Source organism: Atractosteus spatula, chromosome 8, assembly GCF_055471065.1.
Source record: "Atractosteus spatula isolate fAtrSpa1 chromosome 8, fAtrSpa1.hap1, whole genome shotgun sequence".
Lineage (NCBI taxonomy): Eukaryota > Metazoa > Chordata > Actinopteri > Semionotiformes > Lepisosteidae > Atractosteus > Atractosteus spatula.
Genome location: NC_142713.1, coordinates 54,641,287 through 54,667,548, shown reverse-complemented (window position 1 = coordinate 54,667,548; position 26,262 = coordinate 54,641,287). Strand labels below are relative to the sequence as shown.

At 44.9% G+C, this 26,262-nt stretch overlaps 1 protein-coding gene across 1 annotated transcript in view; it reads left to right on the top strand.

Moving 5' to 3' along the window:
- LOC148829855 (dynein axonemal heavy chain 3-like) overlaps positions 1–26,262 on the top strand; it is a 112,652-nt gene that overhangs the window by 3,741 nt on the left and 82,649 nt on the right. Inside the window, exons 2-7 of the mRNA XM_088922626.1 lie at positions 370–574; positions 3,523–3,726; positions 7,517–7,647; positions 10,814–11,009; positions 13,079–13,273; positions 16,953–17,141. Coding sequence (XP_088778752.1) covers positions 370–574; positions 3,523–3,726; positions 7,517–7,647; positions 10,814–11,009; positions 13,079–13,273; positions 16,953–17,141 — 1,120 coding nt within the window. The remainder of the gene's footprint in view (positions 1–369; positions 575–3,522; positions 3,727–7,516; positions 7,648–10,813; positions 11,010–13,078; positions 13,274–16,952; positions 17,142–26,262) is intronic.

Below are 26,262 nucleotides of genomic sequence, written 5' to 3'. Positions count from 1 at the left end.
GTGTTAAACTTAAATGCATTACCTTTTCAATGAAAAAATGGGAATTAATGCTCTTACAAAGCCATCTGATGCAATTTCCATCATCAATTTTTGGATTGTTCCTAAAATCTGTTTTTATTTGCTATTTAAATGCATGGACACTTTTTGGTATTTTCTGTCCTTTCAGCCATTTTGAACCATGCACAAAAGGGTTAAGAAACAAAACTTTTTACGGATTCAAGCACATTTAGCAAGCAAGGCTTTAATGGAGAAATGGAGCGCAATTAAGAAAAGTGGCTACAGCTTTAAGAAGTACAGAGAGACTGCTTAAGGAAAAAAAAAAAGACAGACAAAAAGCTGCACATTCACGTTCTGCCTGTGTGTCTGTAGGTACCAGGATGTGTACGGGCCCTACCTGACCCTGCTGTCTGCGCAGACGGAGAGGCAGCTGCAGGCTTTCGTAGCACAGGGCCCCAGCCTGCGCAGCTGCGCCATGCAGATGCAGCAGCTGCAGACCATGCGTGCAGAGATCGCTGCCTTGCCTGTTCACCTGCCCATGGAGCTGCTGCTGCTCGACTGCACCCACGTCAACCAGGTGAGTCCCCGACAGACACAGCGTGTGCGCTTGCGGCCTCTCTGCCTTTCACAGAGCATGTGCGTTGCCCCGCACATGCATATAACATATCTGACTGTATAACGCTTGGTTAAAACTAAGGCCCAGGGAGGGGTGAGAAGAGGTAAGGGGGTGTACAGCTTGTATGTAGTTTAGCACCAGCCTTGTTTTCATTACTAAAGAGCTAAGAGGGGCAGATTCGTTAGAAAGCAACCCCTGTGACTGTGGACGCTTTACTAATTTACACCAGGGAATCTGCACCTATTTCTGGTTTAAAATTCCTGCTCATACCTAATTCTTGAAGCTGGATCTTCTGCCTTTGGCGTACTGTAGATCTCTATGCTCATTATAAGCCCATGCTCAGAGCTCCGCTTGCCGTGCTCTGAGTTCTTCTGATATCTTCTGGTATCTGAGATGGGCCGAGCAAAGGTGCCAGATAAAATGAAAGTCCAATTACTGATTTATTGATTGATGAGATAAATTACCAAACAATAGTCACAGGGTCATGGTTTGCCTTTTGAGGTTTATTTTTCCTTTGAGAGATCTGCAGATTGCTTGTTTTTCCTGCTTTCCTCAGTGTGTAACAGTGCATCTGTTTTACCAGCACATATTCGAACACCCCTGCAAACACCCACTGCTGTTTTTATCACAAGCCTGAAGATCGCTAAGCTTCGCCTCAGTCTGCCAGACTCGTGATGGAGCAATATAATAACAACAACAACAACAACAAATAATAATAATAATAATATATAATATCTCATATAATATAATAATGTATTATTATTAAGCTGTAAATAGTGCTTTAAAACAGATTCACACAGCCAAACCCAAGCCTTTAATCTTTCAAATGTCTGACTGGGTTTTGCTTTTTGGGACATAATGTGTAAATATGGTTCACCCTCTCTAGGATTAATTGTAACAGTGACATCAAGATCCATCAGAAGAGTTAATGTTCCCACAATGGCAAAAAGCGTCTGGCTCAACATGCTGCAAGTATAAGAAAGGTTATAAATGAGAGGTGGTCATTTGACCTCTCTTGGTCCAAAATCAAGTGTTTACAAATGTACTGTACCTCCTGTTCACGGATATGAACACCCTTCTATTTGGATTCACTGGTGTCTTCTAGTTTGTGTTTCACTGCGGATACTGATGAAGTCCACTGGGTTGACTTTGTCAGTATTCGGGGGGATTTTAATTCTCCTCCTGGTCGTCAAGGTTTGTGCTTGTCTGCATTAAGTGTCATCTGCCAGGTCGCAGCCCCTTTCTGAATTCTATCGCAACCTTTGGGAATTTTCATTGCGGCTTGTAGAGCATTTGCTTCTTCTCCAGTGCTTTTAAATAGATTTGACAGTATTCAATTAAATGAGTAATTTAACTCTTGATTACCAGCTGTGCTTCAGTCTCGTCTTGCTCTGTCGTCACTCGACCTTTAGGAGCTTTCAGAAGATGCTCACCCAGGAAAGATGTGGCGTAATAAAAGCCGATCGTATCGCCACAAACTACCGATCCACATTATCAGTTTACGAGGCCAGTTAAGGACATACTGCCGAGTCCTTTTGTTAAATCGTTATGGCCATTTGTCACGTCAGTTTGATTTCATAGCCTTTAGTAAAAATACCGCTTAAAATGCCAGTGTCCGTCCTCTGAGAGTCGATTGCGAGGTGCGCGGTGTGTGTGTTCCGAGAGATAAGCACTTCCTCCTGAGCTGAACATGGCAGACGGATGTGATTTGCTTCCTTGCTGTGCTTAATAACCCGACTCTTCAACTTTTGGGCTGCCTACATTCATCCAGAAGGGACAGTGAAAGATGGCTGACCTTTATTCCAGGACTTTGGAAGGATTTTCCGCTCCAGGCCACACATCAAAGTTCCGGGTGATAAAAACAAAACCTTCGAGAAAAAAATCGAAAAACCCTTGGCTTTGGAGGCAGTTCATTTATTAATCGCGAAGGGCTCTATAGATCACAAGAAGAGCTTTGGACAAGTCTGAGGCTTCTCTCCCTCTCCTCTGTCGTCCTTTCTCCTTTCTCTCTCCCTCTCCATCTCTCGCCCTCCCTTTTCTTCCCTCTACTTGTCTTTCATTTTGTGTCCTTTCTTTCCCTTTCTCTCCTCCTGCCTACCGAATCAATCCTGTCGACTAGCCGAGAACGCAGAGACCACCAGCGCAGCTCTGCTGCAGTCTCACACGGACACAGACACTCATCTCCCCAGGCCTTTCTTTGCATCGGTCCGCTGCCAAAGGGACATGTGTTCTTTTCTTGACCCTGTTGGAGTTACTACTATGAGCAGAAAATGACTTTGAGGCTCTTTGGCTAATTGTGACTTGACTTATCTGAAGGCTGAGAGCTTCTTCTCCTTGTATTACTCACTTTACACGAGATACAGGGAACTTCAGCTGTTTCACTCACGTAACCCAGGGGACAGAGCCAGGTGGGTAGGATCCCAACTCGGGACTGTGTAGAGATTGTTCAGGATCTGTTATGATTAGTGTATTAGTGTATTAGTGTGTGTGTGTGTGGAGGTGTGGCGATGGGGCCAGGGACCAAGGGCCAGGGTTCCCTAAAGGTTTAACTCATTGGATTCATCTGCTTTCCTCTCCCCTGTGTCCAAACGTTCATATCTTGCTACATCAGTAATTGCAATGTAATTCTGTTAAACCCACTCAGGCAAAGCTTTGCGAAAGGTGCCGTAACAAGTGATTGATTGATTGATTGATTGATTGATTGTTTGTTGGTTTAATTGATTGATTGATTGATTGATTGACTGACTGATTAATTTTATTTTGGTGTTCGTGTGCTATACTCTGCCATAACCCGTATTTTGTTTTTTGCCATGGTGCCTACTATTAAAAAATGTCGTATAAAATAACCCTTTTAGGCAAAGTGGTAAATCTCACTCACCCTCTTTCTATTCTGCTCCTCTCCCTCTCAGTGCCTGCTGGAACGTACTCACGTGCTGTCTAGACTGATTGTGAGCAGTGTGATGTCATCTTCAGAAAAGTTCTGCCGCGCAGTGTGCCAGCGGTATGAAAACATTGTTGCCAGGGTGACAGAAGTCGCCACGACAACAGCATCCCTTGTTGAACTGCAGAGCTATGTGGAGGGGCTGTGGAGCAGAGAACTGCTGGAGTTACAGGTAAGATGCTCTGTCCCACCTGTCCGGTTATTTAGGTGCTGCCCAGGGGTTCAGGCTGGATGTTGCATGTGACTTGATAATACCACCATCAAACCCATCCCCACATCCTGAGTCCCTGCCTGGAGGACTGTAATCCATACAGTTATACTTTAGGACAGAAAGCATGAGTGAAAATAAATTATGTCCTTGCTTGAGCAAAAAAGTCCATTATGAAAGAGTTACCGGCAAAGCCTGTAACCTTTAAAATTTGCCATTCTGGTGACAAATGATCCATCTCATTCCCCCTTTTCTTTACATAATCTGTGTCTTCTTTTGCAAAATATCACATTCTGGAGTGAACTGTGAAATATTGATCTATGATAGGTGCATGTTTTAATACCGTAACTTTGGTGAGGCAGCAGTCTGTCTCCGAGCATAGCTTGCTCTCGCAGGGACCATCCACGAGAAATTCAGCTACAGTACCTCCCGAAACAGACCTCTGAGGTGTACAGCAACCTTCACCACTCTCGCAGACCCAGTCCATACCGCAGAGAAGGCCCTTTAATGGTTTTCCGTCCATAAGATAAAGCAGCCTTCTCCACCCATGCATCTATATTTTAACTGCTTCTTCCAACTCAGGGTTGGGGGGGAGCCAGAGCCTATCCCATCAAGCAACGGGTGCAAGGCAGGATACACCCTGGACGGGACACTAATTCATCACAGGGCACACACAAGCTCGTACTTAAAGCTAATTTTCCCCAAAAAGCTACCACTAAGCTCCCATTATGTTTTTGGACTGTGGGAGGAAACTGGAGCTTCTGGAGGAAACTCCAGACTCCACACAGAGAGCCCCCCTTGCCTTGAACCCAGGACCCCAGAATTGTGAGGCAGAAATGCCAACCACTGTGTCACAGTGTTGCCCTGCCCACCTTTCCCTCGTGGTCAGTTTATGTTCATGAATCAGTTTGTTCCATTTTGTTTTTGTCATCTATGTTGTTAAATCGAAACTTGCACATGAACTCTGATGCTGTGTAGGTACTTATTTTTGTCCTTCTATCAGTATATTTTGCTTGGAATGCCAGCTTTGCATGCACTTCCTTTCTCAGGGAATAAATATCTCTTTTGGGAATTCTTTTCCACTTCTATCACATGCCGATGGTCTGAGATCTGATTGCAGCAGGGAAAGATTCTGAGCCGTGCTATTCTGCTATGGGCTGCCTTACGGTTTTTAATGAACTCTCTGAGCTGACGCAGGTCTGACTCTCATCTGTTCTGTGCAGCATCCTGAATCCTCCGGTCTGTTTTCACAGCGTGCAGATGGCTGGGTGACTGGATGGCAGCGCAGGTCAACCCTCAATGCAATTTGAAAGAGAAAGGAAAAATTAAAAATTGATCAAGGTTTTTTTTTTGTGTTCCCGAGCTGCATATCAATGAGGGAGAGATGTGTGGAGGATTGCAGCCATGTTCTGTGAATGTCAATGAAGCCCAGCACCTGCTGTCAAGCTCAGCGGGGCTCTGGGCACAGGCAGGGGTCCTGGAGATGACTGCTAGTCTGCCTGTGTGCTGGGTCAGAGTCTGGGTACAGCCACAGCCCTTCTGACCCACAAATTAAATTGCCTGTGACTGTAGCCCTGTTCCGTGAAAGGTGGATTCATTTCACTTTCTGCACTGAATGTTTACCTCTCAAATGAATTCCAGTGTCGATGCCATCTTATAGTATTAATAAGTTTGATAATGACAGAACCCATTTCTGGCTATATTTAAACAGATATATGAAAATGTGTCTATGAGGCTTGGGCTGGGCTTTTGCATTGTGGACATGTTTGATGCAAGTGGCACCTGCTACTACTAGTAATAGTAGGATATGCGAGTGCTTGCTGAACACTTGTTGATAGGAAAGCCAAAAAAATTTTTTGCAATGCATTGAAGTGCTTTTTTGTAACAAGTTTTTAAATAGATGTTATGCCCACCCACTTTGGAATCAACAGCTGGGTTTTTATATCTCAGTCCTCAGCAAGGACTCTTGTACTGCACACATCCACATAGATTTTTCTTGTTGCAAACTCCGCTCCTTACAGCGCAGGAGAGTTGGCGCCAGTTGGAGGAGCGGAGCATCTCTCCCTGAGGTAACTGCAACCGCGCAGTCTCCCGCGCAGGTGAAGCTCACCTGCTGAGCTTCAGTGGGCTGCCAGGTGTGAGCTGCAGGGCTGCTGGCTGTATTAGCAGATCGCTTATGGGCTTTTATTGCTGTTGCCATTGTGCCAGGAAAACACCTCTCTAGACTGTGTGAAATTTCTCGTTAACATCAAACTGTCTTCTATGTGGGGCAGCGTAGCGTAGTGAGTAAGCCTTTGGACTCATAACTGACAGGTTGTGGGTTTGAGTCCCCACTGCAGACTGTTGTAGACCAATGCTACAGAAATCAGGATGAGCTCTGGGCCAGTGTGCTGCTGTGGCTCTGGTATGGAGAATATCGTATGGTTTAGCAAGAACAATCAACAACTTATCCTTCACACTCACATTTCTGATTGAGTTGCCCTCCAAGCTGCACACCTTTTTACTTTTGCTTCACGGTGGTCGTGATGTGACTTATTGTCAGCGCTATTAAAGTAGAAGGAATTAATTGGGTGCTTTTATACTATCAATCCTTATCCCTTGAAGTTATTACGGTTTAATATCCTAGAGAAAAAAAAAAGTTAAAATGACTTGTCATTTGCTAGTGAGAGCAGTAGACTGCAATTTAATTTCCTGGGAAAGTGTGCAATTATGTTTCTTAATGCCTTAAGTTCACAACGATAGGGTAACTAAATTAAAAGATCCCTTCCCGTGCTGGAGGGCACATTGAGCGTGACGACAGGTCTGCTCGGGCCCCGGGCAGCTGAGGTTGTGCCAGCAGCGCTCGTCGAAATCCCCGAAGATGACATCAGTGAGCCGGAGAGGCAGCGACAAGCAGCCGCGGTACAGATTGATGACCGATGGCTGTGTCTCAGTCGTGTCAGGATGAGAATTTAATAGCCGAACGAAAGATATTCCGCGCAGGGCTGGCTGTGTCAGTCCGGGGTCAGCGTGGAGCGGGAGCATTCATCTCATGCCTCTCAGCTCGGCCGCTCCTGGGGGAGCCCGCTTAAATACCATTCCCCGCGCGCTGATTATGTTAACGAACGGCCTCGTTAGCGCAGGGCCATAAATATCCGCCGTGCCCTTCACTGCTTTCCTGACAGCAGCCCACGCTGGGATAAATAAATCCGAGCGGACAGGGAGAGAAAAAAACTCAGCCGGGTAAATCATTCAGAGCCTCACGCCCTGTGCTCACACTCCACAGTCGTTCAGATGACATGGCGCCCGGTGGACATGTTGGCACATTACTGATTAGAGGTTCGGCACAGAAATTATTGGGGTGGTACGGAATAGGGAGAACGGTTTTGAAATCCGGTTCAGCTCATTTCACAATGAATGATTGAACCATAATGAGCAGGGACAGGAATTTCAATTGCATCCAGAGTCCCTTTTATGATTGCCAAATACAGGAAATATCCTAGGGGGTGTCCAGACATTGAGCCTCCTGGTTTGCACTCCTACAGTGAAGTCTCAGCTAGCCCTGGTGGCCAGGACAGGCCCGTGGCAGCTGTAATGTACATAAATATGGGCATTTTCTGCAGACCTGCTAACAAGGAATTTCTCTTTTTAGTGCAGGAGAAGGTGAACTGGAGTCCCAGCAGGCAATGTGAGCCACTTAGTAAAAGTGTGAAGCTTCGCGGCAGATGAGCAGAGCTGGGAAGCAAGTGACAGTGTGCTTGTGTGTATTATGCAGGAGAAGCTGGACCAGGCTGCAGCCAGGCTGCTGTTCCTCCTTGAATGGGGCTGCCTGTCCCGTGAGGAGCTCATTCTGTACAGCAACACCTTCTCCTGGCCACACAGGGTAGCCCCCATCCTTCACAACAGGTTTGTCTCCCTGTGTCCATTTCCCTGCATGTATGTCCTCCTACTGTATGTCCCCATGGTATATATCTTTGACTGGAAAATGCACATCTCCCAGTGTTCCGCCGGGAATTGACTTCAACAACATGGCAGGGTAGCTTGTTCCATACTAGAAGTTCCCCCTGTCTTGACTTGAAAGCCAGGGTGTCAGCTTCAACAGTATGGAAGGGTAGCTTGTTTCAGGCAGCCACAACACTTGAATACTTCAACAAGCCTCATACTTCCACAGCCCTTCGTTCGCCAAGTCCACCTCAACTTTTAAACCTGTCTCTCCCAGTCCACCTCACTTTTTAAACCTGTCTGTCTCTCCCAGTCCGCCTCTCCTTTAAACCTGTCTGTCTCTCCCAGTCCGCCTCTCCTTTTATAACCTGTCTGGTCTGCTCTGAGGGGGCGAGAAGCCAGTCCTGGCCCCTGCTACACTTTCTCCCTGCCACCGCTAGCGAGAGGCGGCTGAGAGTTTAAAGAAGCGGAACGCTGCATTGTTGTTTTAACGGGAACCCCTCCTCGGCTTTGTCTTGCTTAATTGAGCCTTTGTGCACAAGCGGAAGCAGGCGGGATTGTGCGAGGGGATCAAGCCAGGCCGTTAATGCAGTGCCTGAATGACAAGTGTGCACTTCTGTAGAGGGATTAGCAATAACCGGGCAAGGCAGGGGCTGAGCTGGGGGCGTACAATAAACCGCAGCCTTGGTTTCCCCAGGAACAGTATTATTGCCGGCTTCTCTTTCTAGATTTGATTTTGTTTTATTTCATTTGATGAGCAGAAATGTTAATGGCGGCTGTGCCTGTGCAGAGGGCGAGGAGATAACCCAGCCGTGGAGAGACCTCTTGACAGGTTCTCTTTGTCTTGCATGGGAAGCGGTGGATGTAGTAAATCTCCCCCTGGCTATTACAGGCACGCTGGCTATTTTTCTTTTCTTACCCAGGGATTAAGAGGCGATTTGGCCTTTGTTGCTGCGATTAACCCTGCAGGAATTAACAGACTGCGCTAAGACGGCTCCTGCCAATTTGAATGCCAGTTAGAGAAGGATCAGTCTCTCCGGGGCTCTGTTCCCAGTCCAAGTCAATTAACCCTCCCACCCCCTTCCCCAAAAATGAATGGTCGGAGACTTGGCACGACTTTCAAGAAAAATTCAGTTCTAGTGAGAAACGAGCTAGCTGACAGCAAAATGGCCGGGGTATTATCAGTTGTTTTTATTGGGCTTCTGTCCTGAGAAATCCTACATTTGTAACCCAGTTTACGCAGCTCTGGTCTACTAGAGGTGAAGTACCTCACTCAAGGGTGCAACAGCAGTTTCCCCACCCAGACCTTCCAGTTACAACAAGTCTAGAGCCCTTGCCGCTACTCCACATTGCTGCCTCGGGTAGTAGCAGGTATTGTGGGGCAGGTGGGTCCCTGAAGAAGGCCGAACTGATTGCAAGGCCACTGTGAAAATTGCAGGATAAATAGGTGGAACAATGCCAGTGTGTTTAGTGATGCACCTGTTTGTCTTGCTAAGTTCAGTGGCAATTTGCAGTGTCTTGAATCTGAGGCGGTGCTTCTGTAATGAACAATAAATAAAGTACAGGAGGAGCACCAGGTTTGGAGGCTGGAATAGTTTGATTACACTTATGTTATTTTTGTAAACCGGCAGCTAGCACTTGCAGTTAGATAAGAAGGAAACCTTCCTCCTCTGATTGCTGCCCTTGTCTTTCGCTCTTTTTTCTCTCAGACACACTCAACCTCTCTCCTCCTTTCAGAATCACAGTCTCTCTCTGTCCCCTTTTTCTCTGTCAGTCTCTTTCGCTCTCTATCCTGTCGTTCTGCGATACCCTCTCTCACTCGCTCTCCTGATCGTTCTCTCCTTCTCCCAAATTCACATTCCAATTCAGAGAGCTTTATTGGCATGACCAAGGAATTACAGTGTGGCCAAAGCAGTAACAATTACCGAGTGCTTGGTATAATTGAGGCACCCGAGTTCATTATTATCTGGCATGAGCAGACCACTGGTAAAGGAATAATAAATCAGAGGCCAACTGAGATGATCAAATATTTATTAAAAATAACACAAACTACACAACTCACAATGAAACCTTCAAAATATCCAATTTACAGACAAGACGTCTCAGAGGCCTATGTCTGACCACCCAGAAAAACCCGGACTGCTAACTTAGTATTCAGAAATCCCATATAACACTTAAAAAAAAGTTAAATCCACGTCCTAAATAAAACAGAATACAACCCAGCGATGAATCTCATCTTCCTATGAAAATTCCAGTTGCTCCAAAACTAATGTGAATCTGTCACCCTATTCTAAAAATGCATCGATCACCAGGAGAGAACGTCTTTAGCCCAGAGATTCCTTACAGAGGAAATTAGAGTTTCAAGAAATAACAGAAATAACAGAGTAGCAAGCTCTTTTAAACATTCTCTAGAATCTGGTCTTTAAGATTGATTAGAACAAAGTCCTTGCACCTGGCAGGCTTTGTCTCCACATTCTCTGCCTGTTTGTCCTCTTGCTCTTCCTTCCCTCCTTTTCTCTGTATTTACAGTCTCTTATGCTGTCTTTCTGGATGTTGAACTAACTAGAGCAATTCTCCAGAAGGTCCCCTTTGTCCTTTGCCTCTCAGACCACCTCGTCTTCTATCCATTGTTTCTAGATCTGATAATGTTGTTGTTGTTTGAGAGGTTCACTCTGTTTCTCAGGATGTGGTAAGAAATCAGCCACATACTAAGCTGCCAGCTCTGTTGAGTGTCCTCCCCTGGTTGAAATGATAACTGCTGTGATTCTAGCAGGTGTGGAAATCCTGGGTTTTAGGTCACTATTTAAAGGGATGAATACTTGTCAAATTCGAATCTTTGTCTCCATTCCTTTCTGCAGTCTGGGTAGCCAAGTCAGACTATGTCACCCAGTTTCTATGCCCAGGCTGTAGCAACTGACTTCATCAGGATCTGTTTCAGTATTGTACAGTAGCATTTCCAGTTTTTGTGTCCGAGTGAGTTCATATTGTTTGGCTTGTTCTGTGATTTGGTTGACTCTGATCGGTGGTGAGGATCCAGAGCTGTCTTGAGTCTGGTTGGTGTTGGTGTGGCTCCAAACTGGGAGCTTCAATACCAGCTGGCTGAGGGGGTTCTCTCTCTCTCTCTCTCCAGTGAAGTGCAGTTGCAACGCCAGCGGGACCAGGCTGTGCAGAGACTGCGGGCAAGGCAGGGGGCGCTGGCAGGCCGTCTGTCGGAGACTGCCGCTCTTATCAAGGGGTTCCAGCGGAAAGAGAGGATGGCTGAGGCTCAACGCTACGTGGAACAATTACAAGACATCAGCAGGACAATTCAGGGCTTCATTCAGGAGGTCGGGGCACGTCAAACCAGCATTGCACCTGTGATGTCACACAGCAGAAATGGCTTTTAATAGGATTCTGTATCCTATTAAAATCAAATAAACCCTTGTTTATATCAACTCATTAGTAATGGCAATATTCAGCCTCACCATTTGGGTCTCCCTAGAAGAGGCTGATGCACAAGGGAAGTCAGGACTAGATGGACAAACCAGCTTCTGCAGGGCTAAACAGCAGGTCTAACCCATTAGGAAGGCGAGTCAGCTTCTCAGATTCCAAGAATCCCTGGTTACAAAAGGATAGGCAATTGGCTGTCCATTCCACCCATCCCAAATCTCCTTTCAACCAGCCCTTACTTTCTTTAAGTGATCTTCAGCTGCATGGTCTGAATAATATACAAAGAGCAGTTCAGGGTCTTGCAATTCAATGGAGAAGCCCTTGGATTAGAATATATGGAAGTGAGAAAGTTTCCCAGTCAAGGCTGTCTTTTTAAATGGCGCGTGATCAACCGTGCCACAAGCACAGGTTTGGTTTCACTCTGCTTGGGGGTTTGTCAGGTCTATTGCCATTCCACGTCATGGCACATTAAAAGTCCCACTCTCTCACAAAGCCTTTGTTTAAAAGCATTAAAACCACTGAGAAGAACACAACAAAGTAAAAATATGCAGATAAGCCATCTGGCCCATCATGCTTATGTGGTTACCAATACCTAGAGGTCCATGGTTTGGGGGTTAATGGGACATAACTGCTTCCCAGTTAAAAACACTAAAACTAATTACTGAAACTAAACCATATTTTAAAAAAATTCTCAAACAATATTACAAATGCCCATTTGATCCCATAAACTCATTTGATCCCAGTTGGTATTTTGTCAGTGCCAGGCCTTGGTTTGTAGTTTTCCCATAAATGTTTCCTTGAGTTAAGATTTCACTTAAGCTTGCCTTCCTTCCGTGTCTCCCTGTGTTACTTAACTACGGGATGTACTGTAATTAATAAGATTCATTCCAATTGTGAGAAAGATCGTCTGCCTGTTCGCCAGCCTTTGCCCCTGGTCAGCTCTCTGACAGCATCTGTGCAAGACAGGAGCAGAGCCTAGATCTTAAAGACAATTTTCACAGCAGGGTATGACTCAGGCATCGATCTGTCTGGGCTGGCAGCAATCTCACCAGTCCTTACAGAAAGGGAAACAGACTGTTCCAAGCCAGTCCAGCACTGGCATCAGGAAACGGCAAATTGACACTGACGTATCTGTGCATAGATCCGAGACTAAGATGAGAGCAGAGCATTGAATACATCCATTTTCTTTCCATTTTAATAAGAGTTAAAAGACATTTGTTCGCAGATGTTTTTCCCAGTCTGGTAACCCCATCCCAAGGTAAAGCAAGGATAAACCTCTAGGAGCTAGCTTTTAAAAAAAACGGAATTCAAAGAGCCTCCCCACCCTTTGAAAAATACAAAGTGTGCGGTGCCTGAAAAGAAAGGTGACTCCATTCCAGGCTGCTTTGTTATCTCTTCCATCAAGTATAGAATATCTAGAACTGCTCCAGCTTATTAGGGAAGGTTGTGTTATCATTAAACAATCAACATACTTAATCAGCAGGGTTCGCATATGTTCTAGGAAAATATTTTCACCTAGAATAGTTATAGAAAATGGAGCAACATTATAAAGTCATATTAGATATAATCATATATAAAATATTGTCAGAACACTATATTACGAGAAGGATCAAAGCATGAGAGTATTTTACTGTTTAACACAGGAATTATACCTGGTAAAACGTAAATTAACTACAATCTTAATTCCTTAAATCATGCACTTTTTTTTAAAGAACTGAAGATCAGTCTGATGCGAGCAATGATGACCTGATGACCAGGTCATGCAGTTTAATGGAATACCAAGCTAAATGGCATTAGGAAGACTCAGAACATTGTTCTTGAGTGACTTGAGGGGACCCTTTAGAGCAGCCTGGCAAAGGAACTTTTGGATGTTTTGTGATGAAACCCATATCATTCAAGGCCTTGTGAATTCGGTACAGAGTTTTGTAGCCTCCAGCTGACTGTGTGTGTCCTATCTCTCTCTCAGAAGGAAGGGATTAACCAGGAGGAGGCGCTGCTGGAGACGGGCTCTCTCAGCCCCTACCCGGAGATCGCCGAGCTGCAGCGGGCCAAGGAGCCCTACGAGCGCCTCTGGGGGGCAGCACTGAGCTTCACCACACAGTACCAGCGCTGGCTGTCCACTCCCGTGGCCCTCATCAACGCGCAGGAGGTGCAGGAGCAGGTGAGGCACCAGGAGAGCAAAGTTTCCGACTTCGGCCTTCTCCGGAGTTAAAAAGATGGTTTTACTGGCTCCTTGTCCGGGTCACAGGGAGACTGCAGGAGGGAGACAGCTCTGCACTTTACAGCTCAAGGGTTTTAAGCAGGTCTGCCTGAAAATTCACCACTGCCCTTTGGAATATATTGCACACAGTTTTCTTTCACAGTCGGACGGTAATGCAGTAAATGGTGAAAATGTAAAACGCCAGACAACTTGCTGTCACCAGAATATGGGATGTTTAAACATTTCATTTGGCTTGCTGATCTCTAGTGGCAAAAGCTGGGTAATAATGTGATCTACTGTGCCCTCCCTGTTTTCTTTCATTAACTCGTCACACTGTAATCATGACTTGCGATAATGTACGTGATTCAGGCGTGGGATTTTTTTCCTGTGAGAGAAGTCTTTCACTTCTCTTGCCATTTCTCATCAAGATGAGAACGGTTGCATGAATGCAGTGGAAAATGCATTTGATTGCCTAAATAAACTCTGGAAACAGTCTGGGAATACTGAGAGAATTTATTTTGCAGAATTTTTTTTTACTACACCATGACTCCTCTAAAGGAGACCAGAGAAAAAACCAGTGAATATTAAAGAAATGTTTGAAGTAAAACGGATGTAAGAACATGAGAAGAGTGACAAACGAGAGGAAGCCATTCAGCCCATCTTGCCTGTTTGGTAGGCCGTCGTTAAATGATCCAAGAATCTCATGTAGGTGTATCTTGAAAGAACCCAGGGTAACAGCTTCAAAAACATGGCTGGGTAGCTTGTTCCACACTCCCACAACCCATTGGGTAAAGAAATGCCTCCTATTCTCACCTTTCAGTGCACTTCCATCTAGTTTACTCTGACATACCCTGGTTCATGTTTCATAGTTCCTTCTGAATTAGTCCGCTGGCTGGGCTTGGTCAGACCCTTTGAGAATCTTGAATGCTTGTGTCAGGTTCAAGACTGAAATGGTTCAGCTCCTCCAGCCTGCAAGTGTAGAACATAAAACAATAAGTGTAGAGCATGAATTAGACCGGAATGATTCCAGTACGGCAATATCATTTATGTAACGTGTTGACCAGAACTGTACACAGTATTATAAATGAGATCCTTTCTATGATGGAGGATGAAAATATCAACATAAACACCTGAGCCTTTCTAAAAAATTTCACTTTAAGCTTAAACTCAACTCATTTCAGATTTTGTAGTTATGTTTATTTTTCTGCATGTAGCTCTCAGTCTGCATTGTATCTGCCAGGTGTTAGCAAAGTCCCAAATTCTATGTAGAAATGTTAGGATGAATTTGGAATTATCTGCGAACTTGACTAGTTTTCTCACTCTGCTAGAATCTACAGTATATCGTTGATATGCGTTAGGGAGCGGAAAGGTCCTCATACAGGTCCCTGTATTGTGTGTGCCATTGCAAAGAGAAACTGTGCTCATCCTGTCTTTGGCTAAAAGCCTAGACATGTTCATTCACTTCATTCTGGTGGTATGCAAAGCCCTGCTGTATGTACAGTAACAACCAAGGTACTATCCAGTAGCTTAGCTTTGCCTGTAATGCAGGGCCTGATGCAGACGCTCAGGCAGGAGACTGGTATTCATACTACAGCTGCAGGGGTGCTGTTGAAAACCTGGAGGCATCCCTGATTGCTGAACAGCAGAGTATTGTGTTACATTCCCTACGCAGCTGAGCATGTTGTTTTCCGTCTCCCGCGGCACCCAGAGAGCTGCCACAGCTCCGTGGCTCATTTTTCCTTCTCCTCCGAGACTGGGGGGGGTTGCAGCCTGTCCCGGATAATTTGTGGAGCTCAGTTACTCTTGTTTGTATTAATGAGCTGCGCTGTGGAGAAAGGAGCACGAAAGCACCGGCACATCAGCAGAATGAAGTCTCCAGGCGCGAGGGCAGCCTCTTCCCAGCACGCTGTGGGGACACAGAGGAGGATCAGCATCCAGAAAGGGCAGCCCAGAGGCAATAAATTAAGATGGAGCTCCCGGTTTATTATTTGTTTGAATATGAAAATTGCTAATGAACGGGGAATTTACCCGAAGAGGCTGTGTGTCCTCTGTGTGACATTGAGCACAGCGTAGGGAGTGTGCATGTTCATCAGAGTCTGTAAACGTTGCACCAGGCGATCGCAGGGTCTGAGTCCGACGCGGGGCAGCTTATTGCTGCCAAGTCTCAGCTGGGCTTGGAATGAGGTGCGAAAAACAGAGCCCTGCAACTTGGTTAGTTTTGATGATGTGCGATATACTGTGCATTCCTCGCAATTAGCTGCGCCTATACAGTATGTTCTGCAACAGGCTGCAGCTACAGAGTATCCCGATATACATCGAAATAATGGAATAATATTGAAAGACGTCCACATTTTTAAAAGCCACATCACATGTCACATACAGCACCAAATTATTCCAGCCCTTTCTAATGATGTCCCAAAACTGTATGGACATTTCTAGACAGATTCCATTCAACTAACTGTTTGACTTCTCATGTCATTTTATGCACCTGAACTAGTCGACAGTAGCTTAGCCCCGGCAAAGGAGGTGAATGCTTTTGAAACGGACGTATTTCAGTTTGGAATTTCCACTCCGCAGTTTTTGTTGGCATTTCTCTTCTTTCACCCACAAAAGTGTTCAGTTTGAGCCTTTGCGTTTTGATTCACAATATTCTCTTTAAAAAATGTGTGCACCATTTATAGATCAACACCACGGGTGACCAGTGGAAGGGCGTGAGTATTTTGCGACGCTATATGTCTTTTTGCTGCTCTGTTCTGCTGCATTTACTGTACAGCACTGTGAGCAAAACAGGAAAATAGTCATCGGATTGCTGTAGCAACAACCTCCTCCACCCCACCTCAGTGAAGGGTGCGGTGTTGATTAACACATTACAGACCCGACTCAGCAGAGGGATCAATACCATCTTATATTAGTCCCTATATTAGTTTATTATGAGAAGCAGAACGAGCCTGCAGACTGAGCTGTGGAGAAGGCCAGTGGCTTTGTAGGAGTGGTGCGTGTGCTTTGTCTGCTTCCTTTAGCTCCCACTTATCCTGCTGCTACTGTGCCATTGTCCTTGAGACTCACACCTCTGACCCTCTGTTCCTGAGCGTCTGGAGACCTTCCTTAGATGTTCCCAGACATTCTAGAATCTCCGTGGTAAAGCTTTGGAATTTTAAGTGTATAATTGAGGCCTTTGTCAGTGGGTCTCAATACCAGTAGGAATTTAGCTTGATTTGAAGGAATTTTAATTTGAGGATGTGTACTTTAGTCATGTGCTGTGCCCTAACTGTCCTCTGCTACAGCTTTAAGCAATCCCAGCAAGTCTGTTCCATTCCACAGCAAATCTGCGTCTTCCAATGAATGGATAATTATAGAAGCAGCTGTATCGGTGAAGCAATCTAAAGATGATTAATTAAATCAGGTGCCGATGGAATTGGAGGCCTGCAAAGAGATGGAATGAAAAGCATCAAGCTCTCCCTCCACTTTAGTGTTATAAACTGACTGTAAAGCACCGGAAAGGCGCTATATGGAGCCTAAATTTCGCCCCTTGATTGATGCAGTGAGTGATTGATTGATTGAGTGGCTGCCCGAAGGACTGGTTTATCGGCCATGTAGCTTTGTAGGAGTGTCTCATGTCCCATGTGTCTCCTGGCCTCAGGTGCAGGAGCTGTGGCGGACCAGCTACCGGCTGACGAAGGAGCTGCACCCCCCAGAGCTCCATGGCCCCCTGAAAGCTGCCACCTCCATCAAGACCAGGCTGGACAAGTTCCGGACGCACCTGCCCCTCATCAGTGCCCTCTGTGCCCCGGGCATCAAGCAGCGCCACTGGGACCTCATGAGCGAGAAGGTAAGGGCAGGGCAGGGAGAGAGCGGAAGGTAATGTACAGGTGCCCTCTACGAGAAGGCATCTTGGCACGTATTTTTCTTTTACTTCTACGGTTGTATTGTGCATTTACTGCAATAGGCTGTTAACGTAGCATGATGCACAAAATTCAAGCATTCATCTCTTGTGAGACAGTTCTGTGGAATATCAAGGCATTATGAAGGGAAGCTCTGTACTTGAGGGGTACCGGTGTCAGCATCAAGCAGAAGTATCTGGACCTCATGGTAGGGACTGAAGACCGAGGGGACTGTTTAATCAAGACGAACATCTTCATCTGATTTGTTCCATCTGCATGAGATGGAAGTGCTTGCTTGCAGGTCTGTTGGGGAAGGCTGGAACTCCTGGAATAGACATCTTGGCAGCTTTAAGACAAAACTAAACTGGCTTCAGAAAACCCTGAGGTCGTACGTTGGCTCATTTTGACACCTCACTGATGGCGAAAACAAAATCACATGGAAATTATTGCAAACCCAATGCAATCGTACACCATTTTGCTGTGCATTAGGAAAGTGTTGAAATAATGTTGGCGTTCCACAATGCAGCCGTTCCAAAATATCAGGTTAAAATCATTTTAGGAGAGGAATTCCTTATCTGACACTCTGTGACATAAAACTTCTCATGCGTGCTTGAGGTGAAAAGGAAAGTACGGAGTCTATTTGCATCCACAATCTAATGTTCATTTAAGGAAACCTTTTTCCTTATTAACATGTTCGGCAAGTTAATAGTGCAATAGCACTGTCATTTCAAAATAGCAATTTAAAAAAAATAGGAAAGGAATTACTTGTATCACTCTCTGGGACCAAAATCTGCTCATGCCTGCTTGAGGTGAAAAGGAGAGAATCTAATCTGTTTATCCCAGTCTCTGGCTTGTTCACAATCTAACGTTCATTTCAGGAAATCTGTGTGTCTCTTCTTCCTTATTAACATCCTAATTATTATTTCTTCTTCCTTGTTAAAATCTTTGACAAGATGTAGCAGCTGTCTTAAACTACTGCTGTGGTGACAGTAGTGCTGGAGAACATGAAAGTCGGATTTTCAAATCATAACACCGGTGTTAACGAACAGGTCGTTAATTAGCATTGATCTTGACGTTTCACTTTCAGTATGGTTTTACTTATACTTGACGTGAAGAAATCACATCTCAGAAAGTAATCGTGCTAATGCAGTTGGCGGTCAACGATATTTGACATGTTGGTGTGGGCTTTTTTTGAGGAGAGCAGTGCGAGTTGTCTTTCATTTTTTTCTGCACTCCATGCGCTCCAGGCAGTTTTTATTAACACGCAAGTGTATAACCACGCTGTGCATTGGTTTAAAAAAAATAAAATAATTATGTTGCTAGGAGCCGCAAGAGTATCTGCAAAATCTTTGCAGTTACATTATTAGTGCCAGGTATAGTAATGAATTGTGCATGTGCAGGTGATCAAATGTGTTCTTGGCTTTTCCCATTGCAATCTATACATGAAGCGAGAAAGGCTGTCAGAAGAGCACACCAGGAATATGGTCGCAAAGGAACAAGTAATAGGTTTATTCCATGCTGAAAAAAAGAAGAAAGAGAACACAACGTTTCGGCCGTGGAGCCTTCTTCAGGTGGTCGTTTGCTTTAGGTACAGCCCTCAGTGGCTCGGATCTGCGTGGCGCCTTTTCTCCTGCACAGCACAGCTGGAGGTGGAAAAGGGAAGGAGAAGGAGAAGCACCATCTATCCTCTTCCCGGGACAGCTGTTCCAGAGGCGACAGGTCATTGACTTGTATTCTCCATGCACTTTTCTGGAAGGGCAGAGAAAATGTTCATACAGGCCGATGAGTATTCAGCAGCTGCTTCTGACAATGTGTCAATTATTTAGCATGGCGGTCCAGCTGAGTTGAGTAAGAGAGTAAAATCCATTCGAAACAGAGGAATTTCTATAACATTTAGAATTAAAATGATGAATTGCTGTTGTGTGGCTGGTGTCAAAGGTCAGCACGATACTGTATGCTGGCTGTTATCACGCTATCTTTTGGAGGAGTGTGTAGTTGTCACAAGGCTGACAGGTACAAGAGCCTGCTCTAGACTGTGATGTTTCCCCCCTTGAGACATAGACAGTGCAGAATCCTGCTGCAGCAGGAGACCTGGTCTTCTGGCAGAGCTGAGTGCACTGCTGTCTAGGGAGCAGTGTTATCTGGCTCTGAGCCCAAGGGCGGCTTGGTGAAATCTCAGTAGAGCAGAGCTGAGTCTGTCACATAGTTCCTGATAGCACCTCCTTGCTGTGACAGGAAGGCACTCCGAGAGGCGTGATCATCCATTTTCTAATGAGCTTTTACAAGCACTAGACATGTCATTGAAATCATGGCTGTAGTGGGTATTAACAGGAGGCTGTTATTTATGCTTCAACTGGAGTTTTAATTAGCATTCATAGTGATTTTGTCAATAACTGATGTTATTAGCATAATTAATCCTTAGAAGGAGGCGAGGCTGACCACTTGTTCTCTGAAGAGAGACCATACTGAAACATAAACTACTATACATACGGGCAATGCCTTAATCTTTACAGTTTCACAGATCGACAGCTACTCTCATCAGTGGGTAATGTCAAGGTGCTGCTGGCAGATCTGATAGTCCTGCTAATAACAAGAATTAGGTGAACACAAGACTGTTTAACTGCCAGAGTTTATCCTGAAATCCTCCTATTTCTTGCAAGAACCACAGGAATCTGGAATCTATTCCTGGTGGGGGCCATGTTAATACCTACTCCTGGCAAAGATTGTGTTAATCCAGTAACTATTCCTGGTAAAGGATGTGTTAAACCAGGACCGTTTAGAGTGTTTTCATTAGCGATTGCCAAATTCTATGCCACTCACCAGACTAGATGTGATCGCCGGAAGAAATTGGTAACTGGATTATCAGTCATTGATTAATCCAATAATCCATGATTGAATGCGTTAGAAGTACAGTATGACACAATGTTAAGTCTTGACATTTGTTGTTATCCATAGGTTGAAAAGATTAGACCCCCTTGAAAATAGTTTATACTGTTTGAAAATAGTTGAAATAGTTGAAAATAGTTTGTTCTATTTTTCAAGAATTTAATTTTATCCTCTTTTAATTCAGTTTCATGTTCTATCCACTGTAGACCAAATAATCAAAAGTACAGCTCCAGTGTATGAAAATAGGAGGTTTTGGTCTGAACAGCATAGATAAATTAATTTAGGAGTTTCAGTATTAAAAATGTGGCTTTTATACATCAGCATTCTAGCTTTCTGCTGATTTGTATGTGTGCAATCAGGAACCTTGCTTAGTTGTATAATTACAGTTAGCCTGTGGTAACTTTGAAAAGAAGTATCTTGTTTCCTATTAGTTTTAAGACTAGCAGAACCATCAATGCAGATTTGTGCCTCCAGTGCAGAGATGTCTCGTCCCAGTGTTTGTCATGGATGTATCTACAGACATGAATTCTGAAGGAAGTTGGTTCTACTGCAAACAGTTGAAACCCCAATGAACAGGTCTGATGGCAACATATACAGTACTTACAGGAGGTTAGTGCTCCTACTGTATTTTAGATAAATAGACTATCTCTGTCCAGAGGTCCAGAGAGATGAGGCTCAAAGCCAGCCCTCAGTGAGGAAGCCTGATGCCAACCTCCCCACTCCCACTGTAGATATGACCCCAGCAATATGGCATTTGGGTTTACCTGGGGCAGTGAAAAAAATGAGCCAGTTTCTCTGTGCAGTATTTGCTACGCAACCTTCTGCATCAACACCTTATCAGAAAGTGCAAGCCTTCTGTTATTTCTAATAACTTACAAACATAACATGACATCACTTTATTAGCCCAATACAATTTCTTGCATTAGGAATTTGTCTTTTCACATACCCCAGCTTGCTCTCCATGAGACACACAGACAGGGAGAGAAGCTTGGGGTCAGAGCGCAGGGTGAGCCATCATACAGCGCCCCTGGAGCAGCTGGGGTTAAGGGCCTTGCTCAGGGGCCCAACAGAGTAGGATTCCTCTGCCGGCTGCAGGATTTGAACCAGCAACCTTCCAGCCACAGGCACAGATCCTTAGCCGCAGAGCCACTGCTCCACCCAAAGACAATGTAATAACACGGGGCACTGGAATTCGGGGTGGTATTAAAGTGAGGATGACTCTGATTGGGCATGCACACGCAGTAGAGGTAAAGCTGTTTCTTTACCTGCAGTGTAAACCATGATGCCTCATGTGTTAACACCTTGTAACTGGCCCAGTCAGCTGCAGCAGGCCTTCCACCAGATTGCAGGGATCCAAATGTCAGTATACAGAGAGCAAAACAGTCAGATCCCCGGCACAACTGGCATTCAGAGCACACCAGCCCAAGTCCACCAGCAGAAAAAGAGACCGAAAGCAGCACACAGGAAAACAGTCCCGCTACACTTCTGCCTGAATGCAAGAACTTACATTGTTAAACAAAGTAAGAAGGAGAGAAAAGAATCTGTTATACAGTATTTGACATACTGTATTTATATGAAACATTTATTCCGATAAATTCCTAATTACTTTTGTGACCCCATTTCTCAGTTTAATTTAAAACTTCCACACGCGCAATGCAACTTTCAGGTTTTTGAATTAACTTACTATCCATTATTTATGATGTTTACCAATAGGCCTAAACTCTTTAATAACAAGAAAGTGCTGCTCTGAAGTTTGCAGCTTACAGTACATCATAGATTTTTGCAAAATCAAAGTGTCATAGAAATTGTATTTCATAAGTGTGTTAAGGACATTTTTAATGAATGTAATAATTTTGTGAAGGTGGCAATCTTTTAACAGCAGAGCATCAGCTCAGGAGATTAGACACATTTTAGCTACATCTTCATAAACATTAATGCCATGGGAACAAATTAACTAAGTAGCAACTCAATTTATGTGTTATGTCCATTTTAAGGAACGCTATCAAAGAATCATTGATGTCTAGAATTATTCCCTTGGTCCTCAGTTTTTTACTTACTGTATTACCTCCCTGTAATCATAACTTAAACACCAATCTGCTCGGTGATTTTCAACCAATATCTAATAAATATCTTGATAAAGGTTCTAGAGTGGACTTTTGTGGTTCAGTTACAAGCTCACCTATCTGCAGTAAAGACATTTGAGTCATTTCAGTCTGGTTTTAAAACTGCACTGTACAGAAATAGTTCTTCTTATGATCTGGATATGACTGTTGACTCACAGTTTTTAACTAGCCTTGTCCTTCCAGACCTCAGTATGTCATTGATACTGTTAACCAGTTAATCATACCATCTTGCTGAACAGATGAGAGAGGGTTATTGCTCTTACTGTCAAACTGGGCTTTGTTACTCCTTAGTAAAGTTAGTCACACCTGGCATTCCACAGGGCTCTGTTCCTGGTCCCATTTTTTTTTTGTGTGTTGTCATTCTTTATAGGCATGGCATCACCTTTCATATCTATCTCAATGAGATCCAAATTTATGGTGCACAAAACCTAATATTAATCGAGCACTGTCCACCTTCTCAGGCTGTGTAGATGAGGTTAAAAAGTGGACGCAGCACATTTTAAATCTGGACTCTGACAGTAAATCAGTAATGCTTATTCTTCCTCCTTACCAACCTCACAAATACTGTATGTCAGCCAGGTCCTGAAATCACCCTGAGTACTCAGGTAAGGAATCAGGGGGTCAAGCCTGGGATTTTAGCATCTGTATCTGCGTGGATACCCACAATGTTACAAAGATAAAAAGCACCTTCAGTGAGTCTGAATGAGTTTCAATGTTGAATGATCTGGCTTCTTACTAAGTACTGTGCTGTTAATGTAGGCCTAGTTAGTGTAAATTACCTATGTAGACAATATGTTATAAACACTTAAGTTTGCGATGGCTTCTAATGTGTGGTCTGTTTGCTTGCGCATGAAAAATCTGCAGGTGGTACTTTTTATAGTTTAAAATGGCAATGCCAAGCTGGCAGAGTAGAGGAAACACTGCCCTAGGTCACTGTAATGGTAATGACAGCCACCTGCATAAAAGGATTTATTTTAAAAACACAGGGTTTGTCTGCTCATTAGCAAACCTGTATGATGTGTCCTTGCTTCTCTGCACAAATTATGCACTGCAGACTAATTAAGGAATTTTACTCTTATTAAACGTTTTTTTTTCTAACTGAGCCTTAATGACCTTCTCCTGGAGTTTATTTTGAACACATAAAGCCCTGCCAGCCATCCTCTCTCCTTCACTGGAGGACACCCAGGGAGCAATTTACAGCCCTGTTAGTTATGAACTGTGCAGAATCTCACCTTCCATTCATTCCAATCTTCAGCTGACTTACAGTGCCACTGGAGCAACACTAAACTGCAATTAGAGCCTGTTTACATTGCTGTGAGACTGCAAGGAGCACAGGGGCTGGGAGAGGGTCAGAGAAGGTGAGAAAGACAGAAGGCAGAAGCACTGACTTCAGAGCTGGGGAGAGGGTCGGTGAAGAAGAGGGAGACTGCAGAGCTGGGAGAGGGTCGGTGAAGAAGAGGGAGACTGCAGAGCTGGGAGAGGGTCGGTGAAGAAGAGGGAGACTGACTGCAGAGCTGGGAGAGGGTCGGTGAAGAAGAGGGAGACTGACTGCAGAGCTGGGAGAGGGTCGGTGAAGAAGAGGGAGACTGACTGCAGAGCTGGGAGAGGGTCGGTGAAGAAGAGGGAGACTGCAGAGCTGGGGAGAGGGTCGGTGAAGTAGAAGAAGATAGAAGCACTGACTGGAGAACTGGGAGTAGCATGAAGGAAGAAGGAGATTAGGTGAACTGAGTGGCGGCAGAAACAGTGGACTATGTGGTTATGAGAAAAAGCAGAAAGGAAAGGGGGAGGTCGGTGCAGACTGTTGAAGAGCAGGGTACAGTAGGGCTTCAGTTCACTAGAAAAGTGATTTTGTCCTCAGGGGTGAGGTGGCTCAGAGAGATACCACAGTCAGAGAAAACAGAGGTATGCCTTCAGGGGAAAAACAGGGGGGGCTGTCCAACCTCCCTTCTGGGTGTCAGGTTTTCAAACCAGGGATGCCGAATGCTCAGTAGACTTGGAGTTCCTCCTAAAGATGACCTTGAAGCCCAATTTACGCGACATGTCACTCTGTACAGGAGGTTGCTGGAAATGGTGAACTCTGGCTTTATCCCAGTTTATGCTTTGAGACACCATGTGAGCATTTGTTCTTCTCCAGAGTCCTGGGCAGCTGAGCTCCCGTCCTCTGAATCAAAGCTTTAATAGATCTGCTGATATTCCTACATCGACCTTTGGAGTTCTCAACTCCTCAGGAAGTTGCTAGTTTTCTGTAGGCTGTCCAGTATGAACAGTCCTGAGGAGCTGGGGGGGAGTGTGAATTGACTTGTGTCTCCTGTCTCTGCCCACTCCTCTGGGAAGAGGGGAAGCAGAACTGCCCGGCCTGGGGGCGGTCAGCGGATCTGTACCTCCTTATCTGACAGTTTTCCATCCCAGTGCTGCCTTGTGTAGACGCCGACACACACAAAGTGACAAACTGATGAGAACAAAAACAGACTTTTCACAAAACGCCATACGGTTTTAAAGAAAGTTGGATAATGTATATAGGCCTACTGACTGGGCTATTTATATTGATGTATCATTTCAGATCCACCTACAATCTGGTCTTGTTTACTGACCATTAATTAATCAAAAAATATTGCACATTTTTTTCAGTTCACTAAAAGGTGTTAATGGCACAGTTAGAACAGCTGTGCCCACACTACGGATTTAATTATTTTTAGATTGCCAGATGGCTAACATTTATTAGTCATATGAGCTGTTTTTCTCTCAGTTATTTGCTTCTTTTTTTAGACATTAACAAAAGACCACGTATATATATGTGGAGTAGGTTCATGCGATGCACAGTAGTTCGCCAGAGGCCCAAAGGCGAATTAAATAAGCAGGCGTCCATCGTGTTCTTCAAGTCCCCACTGTCCAGAGAGAACTCCACAGCAGGACACGAGCACTCAGCTCCTCAGTCCTCCGCTGGCCGAGCTGTGCCAGAGCTCGGTCATATGAAAACGTGCTGATCGGTAGGGTCATCAGGGCTACCTCCCCTCATCGCGGCCAAGCACAGCTTCTGTGAAGAAGAGCTAAGCCCTAGAGAGACACACAGGCCTCCCTCTGCCACAGCCCAGTCCCGTCGCTTCCAGAAGTCGCAGGCAGTCCTGAATGACGCCTGTGTGCGCTTTGCAACCCAGAGCCGAGAATCAAGGTTTTCCTCTGTACAACAGCAGTTCAGAGGCTGGTCTTGGGTGATTCCCCACATGGGCTTTGAGTGACTCCAGAGTCATCAAGAGCAGGAAGCCCTTCCAGACTTGTGTTGAGGGCATGTGTTTCCTATTGGAATCCCGAGACCTGTCCAGCTGCCCCCGGAGAAGCTGCAGTGACCCCATTCCATCTGCCGTCGCCCCCCCCCACCTTCCCCACAGCCGGTAGGGGAGGGGGCGGGACGCCAGCTGGGCTCAGCCTCCACCAGCGTGGGCTGAGCTTCAGAAAGCATCAGAATTCTCTTTCAATTAACTTGCCGTGTTCGAGACAGGACTTGAAATAAAAGATATGGCTTTTTCGCAGCCTTCGTGTTTTGAAGCGCCGCTCTTTAGTCCCTTCTTCTTCTTGGAATGTAATAAAAAGCCCATTAGCATGCAGAGAGCTGTCTGCGGAAAATAATTTTTTAATATGACGGGTTCTTAATGAACAGCGCAGAAGCCTATTCGTGGCGGGCGCGGGCGAGCGAACTGCCAGACTCAATCAGATCCTCTCCGGCTGTGATCTGAAATCAATGCCTTAATTAGCGGCTTTGAAATGTTAACTCAACGTGATCAGATCGGGGGGGAGGGGGGCAGTCAGGGCCTCTGTCACTGGGAGGACTGCCAGCAGCAGCAATAATTCTTCGCAGGATATCGATCAATACACCGGGCGCTTCTGTTCTAATTACTCTGCTTAGCAAACCCCACTTTCATTAGGAGCAAAAAAATCGTTTTTAAAAGACTTAAGGACCATATTAACAAAGCATTTAGTACAGTGCTAATTTTACTCCCTTTTTTTTTTTTACAAAGAAAAGCCTAGCAATTAAATAGAACCCCTATTAAGAATATAGACTCCC